Below are 15,956 nucleotides of genomic sequence, written 5' to 3'. Positions count from 1 at the left end.
AATGGCACTGGGTCATCTCTTAATGTTGGAGGAAAGGAGATTTCACCAGCAACAAAGGAAAGGGTTCTTTACACTTAGGGCAGTTAAAATGTGGAATTCATTTCCCATGGAGACTGTTATGGCAGATACAATAGATACCTACACAAAAAGGTTGAACATCTTTTTATAAAGAAAAGGCATACAGCAATATAACACATCAGTAAACATGGGAAGGATGTTGATGCAGGGAGAAATCTGATTCCCAATATTTGGAGTCTGGAATTACATTTCTCCCATATGAGACAGCATTGTATAATATTTCACTTGGGTTTTTTGTTTTTTCTTCCCTTGATCAAAATAATGTAAATACAAATAAAGTATAAGTATCTGTCGTCTAAATTTAGCATAGGTTGAACTTGATGGACTTATGTATTTTTTTCAACCTTATCTACTACAGTATGTAACTATGTAACGGCAGCTGAACCAACTGTAACAAAATATGTATTTAATAAAATAGTAAAAATGAACTTACCTTTTGCTTTTTCGGGCTTAAGTAAACTTTGTGGCCCCCCAGATCCTTGGATGACTGAGTATCTGTCCTTTTCCTGGGAGACTGATCAGTCAATGTCTTGTTAATGTAATCATTATTGGCATTATATTTTATGTATTCTTCACTGGGCTCCTCTTCTGCTTCTTGATTGTTCGCCAACTCTTGGTCACGCTTCTTCTTGTTTTCCAGAATCTGACACACTAGTAAGTTAAAAGTTGATTTGCCTAAATTGAAAGTACCAGACTTCATGCACTCAATAGTTTTCATGATTTTCATAGTATGGGCCATTTTCCCTAAATCTTTCTTGGGAGCCAACATTAGAAGACCAAGAAATTCAGATAACTGGTTGTAATTGTATTCTAGTTCCATTGCAGTGCTCCCATAGTTTGCAGAAACAATATATGGGGAAAAGTCAATGTATGTAGTAATTGCAGACTTGGTTTTTGAAAGTACACTCTTTAACTCTGAAAGCTCTGAAAGTTCTCTTGTCATTATCTGAAGAGCATATGAATAGTTTACGGAATTTGTGTAATCACCAATTATTTCCAGCTCTGACTTCAGTTCAGAGATCGTACCGTCTATTACATCTATCGCATTAGCCTTTAAGTCCCCTTTCAGATGAGAAGCCATTCTGTTCTGACAGTGGACCAGTTCAGGGAGAAGCGAGTTATCAAACCACAATAACCCCCTGAAACTTTTTTGGTTAATTTTTGAAGCCAGTAAACTATTAAGAAAGTTCAAAATTTCAAATGTCATGAGTAATTCAATGTATGTCTCAACAGCTTCAGGCTTTAAAAGAATGGCGGTTTGGTCTTGTCTTTTGGTAGCTTCCAAAACATTATTTTCTGTGATTATAGCGATATCTGCATCACACTCCTGCAAGATCTGAAAGTATTTTATCAGGATATTTAATTGCTTTTTATGATCCAGTATTATCTTCTGTAATACAAGAGGATCTGCACACCGAGCTTGGTCAATGATCTTACCAACATAACACACCTTCTTTTGGGGCTGTACATCTTTGTTCAAATCATTGTTTGTCTGCAATAGGTCTTCTGCTTTTTGGACTCCTATTTTATTAGTGGTGCCATAAATCACATATAATTTTGTTAGAGCTTGGTGATTTATTTTAAGCAGGCATACACTTGTAAGTTTTGGTTCCCTTTTCTGCCGAGCACGTTGTCTTTTTTTTTTCAAAACAAGAGTTTTTGCAGCATCAAATAGCAAGTGCTCAAGGCCAAAAAGTGACAATTGTATATTTATAGTTACAGTTGTTTTAATTAAATCAATTTTTGCTGAAATTACTTCCAGAAGGCACAGTGCATGTTCTTGCTTCCCTGAATCGCACTTAGGTAAATGAACATAGGTCTTTATCAGCTCCACAGTGCTTTTTTGCAAGGCTTCCAAATCATCTAATGTGTCTCCAATGTGCACTCCACAGGTAAATGGCACAGAAAGAGAGAAGGACAAACAATCAGAGCGATTCTGCACAACTGCTTCACACTCCTCAATTTCTCTTCTGTATTTCAGGAAGATATAATACGAACTATTAATTTCATGAATTCCCTCCAGAAACTCACAAAGCTGAGTGTGATGGTTCTCTAACGTACTTAATGCACTGTGCTTCAATTTTTCTTGAAATGCAGTATAAAACGGTGACTGTTGTTGATAACCAGTTTCTCCTCCAAGTAATTCAGTATAAAGAGAACTATCATACCAAAGTAGGCTACGAAATGTTGGCTCTCCTTCAAAATACCGGATTTTGTTTTCAATATATTGAATGGTTTCCATCACCATTTGCAGTTCTACACATGACTCTATAGCCTGTGGTTTTAACACATGCTTGAAAGAAATCTTTATATTTCTGTCAACCAATAATTTTCGATCAACCATGACTTCTTTAAATGAACACTGTTGCTTTTTCTCAAAAACTGTTATGAATGTTGGTAGCATTTTCTTACAAATTAATCTAAATTCTTGCAAAGCTTTTAAAGAACATGTTTCGTCTGCCTTTTGCAAAATCTTAGATAATTCTGTCACCAATGAAGTCGATCTTTTATCACATTCAATTTTAAGAGGTGCACTTTGGTTGGTACGAACAATTTTCCCCTCCCTGGAAAGCTGATCCCCATAATGTGGAACATTTACATTTGAATCTTGCATTGAGTTTCCATGCAATTGTTTGGTTTGGGAAGCACTATGACATATAACTGGCAAAGATTTCCCCTCAGTAGAACTTTTTGTATGAGATAGTCCTATTGGCTTGCTTTGGGAAATACTTGATACTTTGGGTAATGTGGAAACATGTTTTTGCTCTACTGCATCAAATGCCTCTAGGCTGTCGGTTATGATGCTTGCTGTAGGAGAACAGCATTGAACACTAAGATCTGACTCGTATTCAATACAGATCTTCCTCTTGATATTTTCTGCACCTTTTTTAAGAGTTACTGGCGGACAAGCATTTTCTTTGTTTGTTTGTATAAACTCAGAAAAGTGTTTATGGTCATGAGAAGCAGCAGAGGGGCTTACAGCGTTATTATCACTAGCTGATAAATATGTTGCCCCTAATGAGCATGGTGAATGTGCTGGTGAAATGGCAGTGCTTTTAGCATGCTGACAGTCTTGCTTGGATATGCCTTCTAACACTTGAGTTGACATCGTCAGACATTCTCTGCTTAATGGGACTGACTTCCTCTGCATTTCGTCAGGATCAACTGCCTTCTTACATGAATTTAACATATGCAAATCCTGACTACTTAATTTGTGAATGTCTGCATCATTTTGCATTATTCTGATGTCATTTGCTGTGGGCTTTACTTCTCCACAAGGTGGAATAGTTACTATAGCATTACAACTTTCAATGTTATTCTTTCCCCACATGTTTCTACCTAGCATATTGTGAGGCTTTGGCAGAAAAGCCTTACGTTTTTCTCCAACCTTGGCAACGAGTTGCAAAGACCTCTGAACTCTTTTGTGGGCTTTTCTTAAATGTAGTATAGCTCGGTCTAGCTTTTTGGATATGCGCTTACTCTTACACAAAGGGACTTCATCAGAGAGCATGCTTAAGACACTCTTTATATTTTTCTCTGACTGAGAGAACTTCTTTATTCTGCCAGCAGATTTTGCAAGCACTCCAGCTGAACTCTTGTTACTCAATCGCCTTTTCTTCACATTGGAATGTGTCTGTTTTTGCACTGGTGTACCATTTTCCTGTTTACCATTTATCTTTCTTATATCTGTAATAGCCACAGAAGTAATTTCACTACTAGTCTTACAAGTTTTGTCATCTGGCCGCTTAGTGTCTCCTACTTTGGCAGAATACTTAGAAGAGTATCTTTTGCTTTCTTCATTAGTTGTTTCATCTTTATTTGTGTTATCATTTTGGGAAGTGAGAAATGCTATTTGATGCTGGTAGCCTGCGCTCTTTGTGACTTGAAGACCATTATCTGTAATTTGTACCTCTTTGGACACTTGACAACCACGGAAAGCATCAATTTCCTTTTCACTTTTGATCTTTAGAAGTTTTTTCCCTTCCATGTGTGGATTCAGTTGTCCCACTAAACACGTAGGTGTTTCACTGAAAAGTTCTAAAGAATAGTCTATACACGGATTATTAACAGTGCTAATCGTGACTTGTAAGTCAGGGAAAACCCTCATTCCACCAGGTTCTTTTTTTCCCCGTGCTTTGTAGGAATACAATGGACAGCCATTTTCTGTGCATATGGAATGATTTGTCACCTCTCCTATCATTGCCTCAGTACCTTCAATTCCAAATAGACTTTTCCAGTCTATACGGTTCTCTAAAAGGCAGTCATAGCTTAATGTTTTATCTGACATGTTTCCAACTGTGTAAGAATTAGTTTGTACTAAACTATCCTGTTTGCTCAAATTCTTAGTAGAGGGAATTTCAATTTCATTTTGATGCTCCATATTTTGGAGAAATATATCTTTATCATTATGTATGTCAGATTCATTGTTTTGTATCGGACTAGTGCTATTTGAAGTTTTGCTTTCCAGAGAATCGTCAAAATGTTCCGAATTATATACAGAGATGTCATTTGGTGGACATGGCTGATTTGCTATTTTAGTTTCAGGTGTACAAATGGATGCATTTTGATTCTGGCACACTGGATCTTCTTGCACATGTGTAGAGCAGATTTTCTTTTCTACAGGATAAACCACTAGTTTATTTTCTTTCATTTTGCCGGATTTACTTTCTTTATTATGCATTGGGTTTGTTCTTTCTTTCAGACAGCGGATTCTCTCGGAAAATGCCCCTTCCACAAAATAAGTCAAATTACTGTCACTTGTGATTTCCTTGGTCACAAAATTATCTTTAGGAATGTTACACAACTCAGAGTTATTGTTCTCCAATCTGTTGTGCGGACAGAGTATTTCCTCATTTGTCAATGTAATACATTGTACACTGTTTTCATCACTTTTCTGTAGCTTTTCATTTGGAACCATGTCTTGAAAAATGAGATCATTTAGTTGTTCCTCTGCGCATGGCAAATTTCTTTCACTGGTTTCTTTTTTCTTTGTTTCCTTATTATTGATACTATTGAGTACCGTACCAGATGAATGTAGCCAGGACTTTGTTCTTTTTTTGACACAAGAGATTGGTTTTGCGCATACTGCACTCTTCTTAGCTAACACTCTCGCTTCAGTTATGTTGACATCCCGCTGTTTATTGGCCAATGTGCTTTGTTTAGATCGTGGAAAAACATGAACCTTCTTCCTTTCCTCAGTGTCAACTTTTTGTTTGTGCAAACCGGGTTTACATCCTTTGGTTTGGTAATTGCTCAATGTTTTCTTCAACCTGCCGTTCTCACCCAGAGTCACTTTCTGAGGTTTTATCTTTCCATGGACAGACACAGTGGCTTTGGATATTTTTGAATTAGAAGGGTGCAATAAGTCCCCAGTATCCTTTATGTAATCATTCTCACGTGATGTAATGGCTTTGGTACTTATTGCATCGTTTTCTGCTGGAACAATTTCAGCCGACTTGGCATCTACAACTACCTTGATAGATTGATTTGTCTCACTTTCTGTCCTACTTTTATCCATGTCCAATCCCTCACATTGCTGTCTATGTGAGTTAACTGTCTTTATCTCAGGAGTATGTGCTTTCCTGGGAATCTTAGTAAGATTGTTCTGATCTTTTATTACCGCTGTACTTTTGCTAGTTGTTACAGAAAGCGTTTGGTGTCCTTTACTGTTTTTGATACTATGGCTTCTAGGTGATGCAGAACCATGACGGAAATTTTCACTTTTGCAATCATGCTGCTTTTTGTTCTGTGTTGGTTTATGATACTGACGCCTTTCCTTAGATACACACTGACTTGCTTGAGTTCTTTCTTCATTTTTCTTTTGGTTATTCTCTCTAGAAATGCAGGTACCCTTTGTCGCCGGTACTTTCTTAATCATCACTGCATTACATTTATTCTGAGTCTTGAATTGATTAGTGCTTTGTAAAACTTTTGGAGCAAAACTTCTACAAGTCGAGTTAGTGATGGACATTGTTTTAATAGAGACATCTTCCTGACAACCAGAGAAAGTGCCCCCTGTAGAACTTTTATGTGAATACTCCGGTTTTCGCTTATTTTCACATCCTAAAGGTTTTGCATATTTTTTGTAATATTTTTCATACATGTAAAGTCTGTGGGAAAGTTGTGCTTTATCATCCTTGGATAAACTCTTTAAGGAGGCAATCTGAGCTTTTCTGTCTCTGTCAGACAGGACAAAAAATGAGGAATATTTCTTACATTTTTTCTTCATCTGCAAATCTTCAGAAAGTCGTGCTTCTTCAAAACTTTCGTTGACCGATCGTTTTATATCATGGCTGTCCCTGGATTTATTTGTGCTGGAAGAATTATACTTTTCAATGTCACATATGGGAAGCTTCTTACCAGTAACACACTGCTCATTGTCATTTGAGAAATTACTCTGTGCTGAAATCAATTCATCACATGCCTCTGTTTGTATTTTAGCTTGTTGTACATGTTTTAAATAACTCGTGACAGGCTGATCATTAGGCTTTGAAATATTCTCTTCATCCCTTTTTAACAGCCTTGGATCCTTAATAGATTTTGAAGTAATAACCATACTTGGAGTAATTAAGCTCTCCACATCAGTAGCTCTTTCATGAATATTGATATTGGCTTCCTTTGTACCATGTGGCACAATGTTCCCCCAGCTTTTGATGGTTGCACTTTTTTGATCTGTGCCTGTGGTGGAAAGTGCTGAACCCTGGTTTTGAGCGCAGTACAGGGAAGTACACAAAGACATTTCTTGGGCAGACGGTGTTGGTTCTACTGGTGTTCGGATACTTTCAAATACAATAGTCGCATCTTTGCCTTTACCAATCCTTTTGGCTACTGTGCAGTTAGTTAAGTGATCTTTTCCTGTTAGAAAAAATAACATCAGCAACTTACTATTACAGGAGCTTCTGACACTGAATATAAATATTTGTAGGTTATACGCTAAAGCCACAAAAAGTGTACCATATGTTGAGTGCAAAAAGCCAGCTGTGGCCACTCAAATAGCATAATCACTATTTATTGGTATCATAGTAAAGTACTAGCACAACATTTATTAGTAAATTATGTCACTGGTACCAGAGGGTACAACGCTGTTTTGCATACTTACAATTAAAATACAGGAAAAACTTGTACAAACGTACTGTGCCACAGTGGGAAAACAAAACATGGTTGTATAAAACTTTTTCAAGCAAGTAACACAGGGCATATATCTGTTCTTTACTTGTGTAGCATGTTTCAATAATAACATGGCATTTCTCTGGTTATATCAAGTTATGTCTATCTTTTTAAATTATATTAGTCTTAGCTTAATCAATGACAACCAAAGAAAAGACAAGAAAGAAACAATAGTGTAATATTGTCACAGATAGGGTCATGCACACAGGATAAATTGGAGTTATACTCACATTTAAATTCCTATTAAACGGATGTTATGCATGGGATCCTCTGTGTGTGCTTTTGGAGCTTTTTACACTTTTGGACACACACATATACATATACAGTGGTGTGAAAAAGAAAGTACACTTTTTGAATTCTATGTTTTTACATATCAGGACATAATAACAATCATCTGTTCCTTAGCAGGTCTAAAAATTAGGTAAATACAACCTCAGATGAAAAACAACACATGACATATTACACTGTCATGATTTATTTAACAAAAATAAAGCCAAAATGGAGAAGCCATGTGTGAAAAACTAAGTACACCCTTACTGCTTCCATAGTCTGAGGATCCGCCATCCTGGCGGATGGAGACCGTCTCCTCACCTGGAAACACCTGCCACCACAGACACCCAGGATGCACAGTCTCACGGCCCGTTACACGCGCGCGGATCTTGCGCGGCCTGTCTGCCCGCCCGGGCTCCACCTCCGCCCTTCCCTCCGTGTGTGCTCATCCAGCCTCACCTCTGACTCACGACCCAGTCTCCGCCCCCGCGACGGACAGGACCGGCGTGGGAGTGACTTGCGCACCGGTCTCTGCCCCCTGACCTCAGTGACGCACGCGGGTTGGTGTGTGCTCGGTCCCGCCTCCGTTCCTGATCAGGCTGCACCATAGGGCATACCTGTGTGCACCAGCAGCCTATATGATTCGGTTTCCTGGTTCCACCCTGGCTCTTCATTGGAGGATCTCCCTTTATATACCCTCTTGCTCCAGACACTCATTACTGAGCATAGTCTTGTGTGACGCTGTACCTTGCTACATCCTTTTCCTGTATCTCCTGCCTTGCTTTTTTTGCCTTGTCTGTTGATCCTGCCGCTGCCCGACCCTGCTATGTACCTTGGACTCCACACCTCTCAACTCCTGATCCGAATTTATACCTACCTTCCACCAGTCTCCAATTCAGAACCTGGCTACGCACCCTGACGATCCGCTACTCTCCAATCCTGAACCTGGCTACGTACCCCGACGATCCGATATGCTCCAATCCTGATCTGGCAAGTACCCTCTACTACTCTCACGTCTATACTCCTGACCTGGCTTGCACGACCAATCTACATTCTAGGCGCGCCCGCGTGGCTGTGGGTTGGCGTTACTCAATTCCCAACCTCAGCACCGCGATCACGCTTCGTTTGTGGTGAGCTACGCGTTACACATAGGAATTAAGATGCTAAGTAGCAGACAGGTGCTGCTAATCAAATGCCCTTGATTAATTGATCATCAGCAAGTGTGACCACCTCTATAAAAGCCGAAGTTTTAGCAGTTTGCTGATCTGGAGCATTCAGGTGTGTGTTAACACAATGCCAAGGAGGAAAGACATCAGCAATGATCGTAGAGAAGCAATTGTTGCTGCCCATCAATCTGGGAAGGGTTATAAGGCCATTTCCAAACAATTTAAAGTCCATCATTCTACAGTGAGAAAGATTATTCAAAAGTGGAAAACATTCAAGACAGTTGACAATCTTCCCAGGAGTGGATGTCCCAGCAAATTCACCCCAAGGTCAGACCGTGCAATGCTCAGAGAAATTGCAAAAAAAACAAGAGTTACATCTCAGACTCTACAGGCCTCAGTTAGCATGTTAAATGTTAAAGTTCATGAAAGTATGGTTTGTTTGGAAGGGTTTCCAGGAGAAAGCCTCTTCTCTCTAAAAAGAACATGGCAGCACAGCTTAGGTTTGCAAAGTTGCATCTGAACAAACCACAAGACTTCTGGAACAATGTCCTTTGGACAGACGAGACCAAAGTGGAGATGTTTGGCCATAATGCACAGCGCCACGTTTGGCGAAAACCAAACACAGAATATCAGCACAAACACCTCATACCAACTGTCAAGCACAGTGGTGGAGGGGTGATGATTTGGAAATGTTTTGCAGCCACAGGAGCTGGGAACCCTGCAGTCATTGAGTCGACCATGAACTCCTCTGTATACCAAAGTATTCTAGAGTCAAATGTGAGGCCATCTGTCCGACAGCTAAAGCTTGGCCGAAATTGGGTCATGCAACAGGACAATGATCCCAAGCCCACCAGCAAATCTACAACAGAATGGCTGGGGAAAAAAAGAATCAAGGTGTTGCAATGGCCCAGTCAAAGTCCAGACCTCAACCAGATTGAAATGCTGTGGCGGGACCTTAAGAGAGCTGTGCATAAACAAATGCCCACAAACCTCAATTAACTGAAGCAACGTTGTAAAGAAGAGTGGGCCAAAATTCCTTCACAATGATGTGAGAGACTGATAAGTAATCGTTTTCTGTATGACTTTAAGTTATTGCTGCTAAAGGTGGTTCTACAAGCTATTGAATCAAAAGGTATACTTAGTTTCACACATGGCTTCTCCATTTTGGCATTATTTTTGTTAAATAAATCATGACACAGTGTCATGTCTTATTGTTCATCTGAGGTTGTATTTACATAATTTTAAGACCTGCTAAGAAACAGATGATTGTTATTATGTCCTGATATATAAAACCATGGAATTCAAAGAGGGTGTACTTTCTTTTTCACACGTGTGTGTGTGTGTGTGTGTGTGTGTGTGTGTGTGTGTGTGTGTGTGTGTGTATATATATATATATATATATATATATATATATATATACACACACACACAGTTTACATATATATATATATATATATATATATATATATACATATATATATATATATAGTGAATAAATGAGAACAAGGCACTCCGTCAGGTATATAAAGGTGGGTGCAAATCCTGTATAAATCAAATAAGAAATACGATACCGTTTGAGCGAATATCAGAGGCAGCACTCCACAAGTTTGTCAAAAAAGTTTTGTATTTAGTGTGACATAAAAACCAACGTTTCGGTCCTCCACACGGGACCTTTCTCAAGGTGACCTTGAGAAAGGTCCCGTGTGGAGGACCGAAACGTTGGTTTTTATGTCACACTAAATACAAAACTTTTTTGACAAACTTGTGGAGTGCTGCCTCTGATATTCGCTCAAACGGTATCGTATTTCTTTTATATATATATATATATATATATATATATATATATATATATATATATATATATATATATATATATATATATATATATATATATGAGCATACAGTAATATTTCCATTTGCTATATGCTTTGCTGTGGAGGGTTTTTGGTCACTTTTGTTTATCCACAATAACGTAACTATATATATATATATATATATAAATTGTATTAAAGACAATACATCAGCACAGATCAAACCAACGTTTCAGCACTCCCTGAGGAAGGTCCTTTCTGGAGCGAAACGTTGGTTTGATCTGTGCTGATGTATTGTCTTTAATACAATTTATTTACCATATTGCTTTGAGTGCTGCTTCTTTGTTTTCTCCCCTGGGAAAGCATTGGTTCATATACTATTGATTATGTAGCATGCACCATGAATTGTGTTGTTTGCTTGGAGGAGAGAGAGAGACAGACAGAGAGACAGAGATAGAGGGAAAACGAGAACGAGAGAGAGAAAAAACGAGAACGAGAGAGAGAACGAAAGAGAGAGAGAACGAGAGAGAGAGAAAACGAGAACGAGAGAAAACGAGAACGAGAGAGAGGGAGAACGAGAGGGAGAACGAGAGAGAGAACGAGAGAGAACGCGAGAGATAAAACGAGAACGAGAGAGAGATAAAACGAGAACGAGAGAGAACGAGAGAGAACGAGAGAGAACGAGAGAGAGAGAGAGAGAACGAGAGAGAGAACGAGAGAGAACGAGAGAGAGAGAACGAGAGAGAACGAGAGAGAAAACGAGAGAGAACGAGAATGAGAGAGAACGAGAGAGAGAGAGAGAGAGAGAACGAGAGAGAGAGAACGAGAGAGAGAGAGAACGAGAGAGAGAGAGAACGAGAGAGAGAGAGAACGAGAGAGAGAGAGAGAACGAGAGAGAACAAGAGAGAAAGAGAATGAGAGAGAACAAGAGAGAAAGAGAATGAGAGAGAATGAGAGAGAGAACGAGAGAGAGAGAACGAGAGAGAGAACAAGAGAGAGAACAAGAGAGAGAACAAGAGAGAACGAGAGAGAACGAGAGAGAGAACGAGAGAGAGAACGAGAGAGAGAACGAGAGAGAGAGAGAGAACGAGAGAGAGAACGAGAGAGAGAACGAGAACAGCACAGCTGGCACTCCAAGCAAACAACACAATTATATATATATATCCTTGAGGAAGCCTAAAGGCAAACCGTAGTGGGTGTTATGTACTAGTGAGCCTACCGTAGGTGCTTTCCCACACTGCCTTTACATACAGGATTCCAATATGGTCAAGGAGAAACTCATCGTGGCTCAACTCAGAGTCGCCCCAGGAGAACGCTGATCCGATTTCTCTCTCCGCAACCACCGGGTGAAACAGCAGATTTAAACTTGGAAAGGCAAAATGTCGCTGTCCTAAAGTGTTCCCCAGAAATGAGAGTGGAGAAGACGACGGCCGTCCTGACCATTCTTCTAGATCCCACAACAACAGGGAGAAAGTAGGAGACCCACACCATTGTATTTACCACGCACAAAAGCCAAGACACACGTTTGTGACTGCAATAATCCTCCTTGTCGTTTTGTATATTTTAATATTACTGTATTACGCTATGGCATCTCTTATCCTTTTATAATACAGTGTATATATTGTGAGATGGAATCCATAGAGGGTTTTGAGACGACAATTAAAAAGCTCCAAAAGCACACACAGAGGATCAAATGCATAACATCCATTTAATAGGAATTTAAATGTGAGTAGCGACAATTAATCCTGTGTGCATGACTCTATCTGTGACAATATTACGTTATTGTTTCTTTCTTGTCCTCTCTTTTCTTAAATTCATGTGCCAGAAGACGTCTTCTCCTGCATCACCACAATCGAAAAGGACCTGGAAAATCCTTCAGACTCCGGCCGCAGGATTAAGAAAAAAACTTTGTGAAGATTGTGCGGACGTTCTTGAACTTCCAGACATACTATCTGTATGTATTCATATATATATAGTACCACACATTCTGTATAGAATTTTACCTATTTTTTTTTTGCACAATTTCACACGCGTGTTTTTTGAATAGTGTCATCTCCCCCCCCCCCCCCCCGTTCTCTTAGCTTAATCAATATTTTTTGTTGTATCAGGGGTGCAAGCCAGTTAATTAACTGTACAATTATTCTGAAATGCTATTTAAATATTTTTTATATTTGTTTGTGTTTTGTCCTTTCGACCTCTGTAGAGCAATAAATAAACTACAGCAGAACATATACAAAGATAAATACTTTCATCCTATGCTATCTTTGGAATGAGATATCTGACTCAAGTACTGTACAATACTCCATCATTGAAGGATTTCAATGATTACTATTTTAAACTGTTTTATGGGGGTATTTAAATCGTTTTGTGCTTGAGTGGCTTATGACTAAACATGCACAAATATGCTATCATTTGCAAGTGCTCACAGAAAAGTTTTCAACTGCTTCTTAATTTTTTTTTAATACAAAAAAGAAGCGCTCTAAAGTTCAAAATACTGTCGAAACAAAAACGGAATAGGTGTGGTGCTACATGAAGAAAAAAGAGCTGTACCCAGTTCTTTTGATTGAAGATTCACTCAGGAAAAAATCAGCGCACCTCCAAGAAATAAAGACAGAAAAAAGCAAAAAATAGTGAAGTACGCTCTAATGAATCAGAAAAAAAGGAAAATGGTGAGATATGCACTTACTTCTAAGTGCCTGGTCACCAGGCACGTAAAGGTTTCTTTCCACAGCTTCACATGAATATAGATGAGCTGGAGCCTTTCTGGTTAGTGTAAAACCAATTTTATAAAAGATGTACAGGTATACACCACAAATGGAGCAGAGGTACTGTTGTTACACCCATGAGTCCTTTCCCCAGATCGCAATCCTCGCTGCTTCTGTCGGCGTCTTGCGACACTTCCGGTTTGGTCTCTGGGTTCCTGCAACTCAGTCCCACGGCAACCCGACTAGTTTAGAAGGAAACTCCTTCTTCCTCAAGGGTATGAATCCCCTTGAGGAAGAAGGAGTTTCCTTCTAAACTAGTCGGGTTGCCGTGGGACTGAGTTGCAGGAACCCAGAGACCAAACCGGAAGTGTCGCAAGACGCCGACAGAACAGTACCTCTGCTCCATTTGTGGTGTATACCTGTACATCTTTTACTTAGAAGAAAGTGCATATCTCACCATTTTCCTTTTTTCTGAGTCATTAGAACGAACTATTTTTTGCTTTTTTCTGTCTTTATTTCTTGGAGGTGCGCTGATTTTTCCTGAGGGAAACTGCTTCTTAATACTGCTCATTTTCTTTTGATCTACACTTGCAATACTGTGGTTAATGAGAATTCAATAAAATAAATAGTCTTACCAGAAGAAAAGGGCTTGGGCTGATATCTTAATAAGGAAATTGAAGGGGCAGTCCTCGCCTGGTGACCCACAAAGCGGACAGCCATCAATGCATATGGAAGGCAATGCCTTGGTGTCTCTACTGGCCTCAAACTATTGTCGTATTCATACAAATATACCTGTAAGATATTAAAAAAAACAAAAAAAGTTCCATTGTACTTTTTGGTCTCAATTACCGTAATAGTGCAAATAATATCATTAAAAAAAAAAATCTTCATACAAAATGAATGCTGGGGGCATTAGCTATAGTATATGGAGTAATGATGGACAGTAAGTGTAATAACACCTTCACTACCAGAGTACCTACATTTGCCATAAATAGCTGGGTTATCATCACAAGATACTAATCTAATCATAAACATTGTAGTAAATGAGATCCTATGAATAGGGTAACCAGATTTTGAAAAGTAAAAACCGGAACACAATAAAACATTTTTTAGAAAACAAATAACATCACTTAAAAATAAATATTATAATGGTATTTGCCTAATAGCGTCTCCATTTATGCTGTATTATTAAGTCTCTCTCTCCCCCTCCCCCCTTCCCCTCTGCCAGTCTCTCTCTCCCCCTTTCCCTCTGACAGTCTCTCTCCCCCGGCCCCTACAGTCTCTCTGTCCCCCTCCCCTAATCTTTCTCTCTCCTCCAAATAGCTCCTTCCCCCCTTCCCCAGACTCTGACCTCTCCCCCAAGTCTCTCTCTCTATTTCCCTCCCCTCCCATCAGTCTCTCTCTCTCCCCCTCCGACAGTCTCACTCTATTTCCTTCCCTCCCTCCAGTTTCTCTTTCTCTCCGTCTCTATCCCCGTCCCCCAATCTCTCTTTCCCCCTCCCCCAGCCTCTCCCTCTCCCCCAGTCTCTCTCCCTCTCCCCCAGTCTCTCTTTCTGCTCCCCCAGTCTCTCTTTCTGCTCCCCCAGTCTCTCCCTCCCCAGTTTCTTTCCCTACCCCGTATATCTCCCCTCCACCCAGTCCCTCTCCCCCTCCTCCCAAGTTTCTCTCTCCTCCAGTGTCTCTTTATCACTCCTCCTCTCCCCAGTCTCTATCTCTCCCCCTTCCCTAGTGTCTCTCCCTCCCCAGTGTCTCTCTCCCTCCCCCAAGTGTCTCAGTCTTCCGCCCCGTGTCCTTCCTCAGTGTCTCGCTCTCTCCCCTGTCTCTTTCCCCTTCCCCCGTCTCTTTTCATCTCCCTCATTTCTCTACCCAGTCTCGCTCCCCAAGTGTCTCAATCTCCCCCCCCCCCCCCAATTTCTCGCTCTCTCCCCCCCAGTGTCTATCTCCCCGTCTCCCACCCCCAGTCTCTCTCTCCCTCCCCCCAGTTTGTCTCTTTCCTTCACCCCAGTGTGTATCTCGTCCTCCCCTAATGTGTCTCCCCCTCCAGTGTGTCTCTCCCCCTCCATGTTTCTCTCTCCCCCCCATGTGTCCCTTCCCACCCAGTTGAACAAATAGAAACGCGCACACACACTTTATCTCTCAAACCCCCCAATCTCTCTCCCCCAGTTTCTCTTTCCCTTCATAGAGGGTTAGCTAAACTAAGTTGTGGGCCCCAGGAGGCCTCCACTAGCTAGTATCTAGTGGGCTGCCTTTGCTGTATGGGTAATCACCCTTTGGGCTCACAACATGATATAGTGCTAGCTAAGGTATATGTGGCTTATTTACCATAATGTGGCCCCAACCTGGCATATGAGCAAGCACCTCATGTTGCAAGTTAAGTGAGATTATTATATCTCTACTTACCCCATCTGTTTCCCCTCCCCGTCAGGCTCATCCACCTGTCCCCTGCTCTTAACCTTCCTTTCCCCCACGGCTTATATCTATTCAGTGGGGGCTCAATTGAAGGTGACTGTGGGTATTTGAGCTTAATACTACCCAGTGGGTTCATACCCATGTCACAGGGTTGTGCTACTCTGGGGATTAGGCCATTCGCCTAGTATAGTACTCCTACCCATCACATTGAGGGGGAGCTCTACTGGAGGGGATATTTGTCTGACCTCCTGGGAGCTATTATTTATACAGTATATGATTACTAGCACTCTGTCACACTCTATGACAGTGTTACTGTTCCGATTATTTTAGGTACAGTACTATTGGCAGTA

General features: G+C 40.3%; 1 protein-coding gene across 8 annotated transcripts in view; it reads right to left on the bottom strand.

Annotated features, from left to right (window-relative positions):
- Nucleotides 1–15,956, bottom strand: part of TEX15 (testis expressed 15, meiosis and synapsis associated) — a 171,631-nt gene that overhangs the window by 56,623 nt on the left and 99,052 nt on the right. For all 8 annotated transcript variants that reach the window (XM_075604064.1, XM_075604078.1, XM_075604122.1 and 5 more), the window contains 2 exons: nt 13,833–13,989; nt 512–6,933 (listed from right to left, as the gene is read on the bottom strand). In XM_075604064.1, coding sequence (XP_075460179.1) covers nt 512–6,933; nt 13,833–13,989 — 6,579 coding nt within the window. The remainder of the gene's footprint in view (nt 1–511; nt 6,934–13,832; nt 13,990–15,956) is intronic.

The sequence above is a fragment of the Ascaphus truei genome, chromosome 1 (genome assembly GCF_040206685.1).
Source record: "Ascaphus truei isolate aAscTru1 chromosome 1, aAscTru1.hap1, whole genome shotgun sequence".
Taxonomy (NCBI): domain Eukaryota; kingdom Metazoa; phylum Chordata; class Amphibia; order Anura; family Ascaphidae; genus Ascaphus; species Ascaphus truei.
The sequence above is the reverse complement of the archived record's forward strand: the minus strand, read 5'-3'. Positions and strand labels throughout refer to the sequence as shown.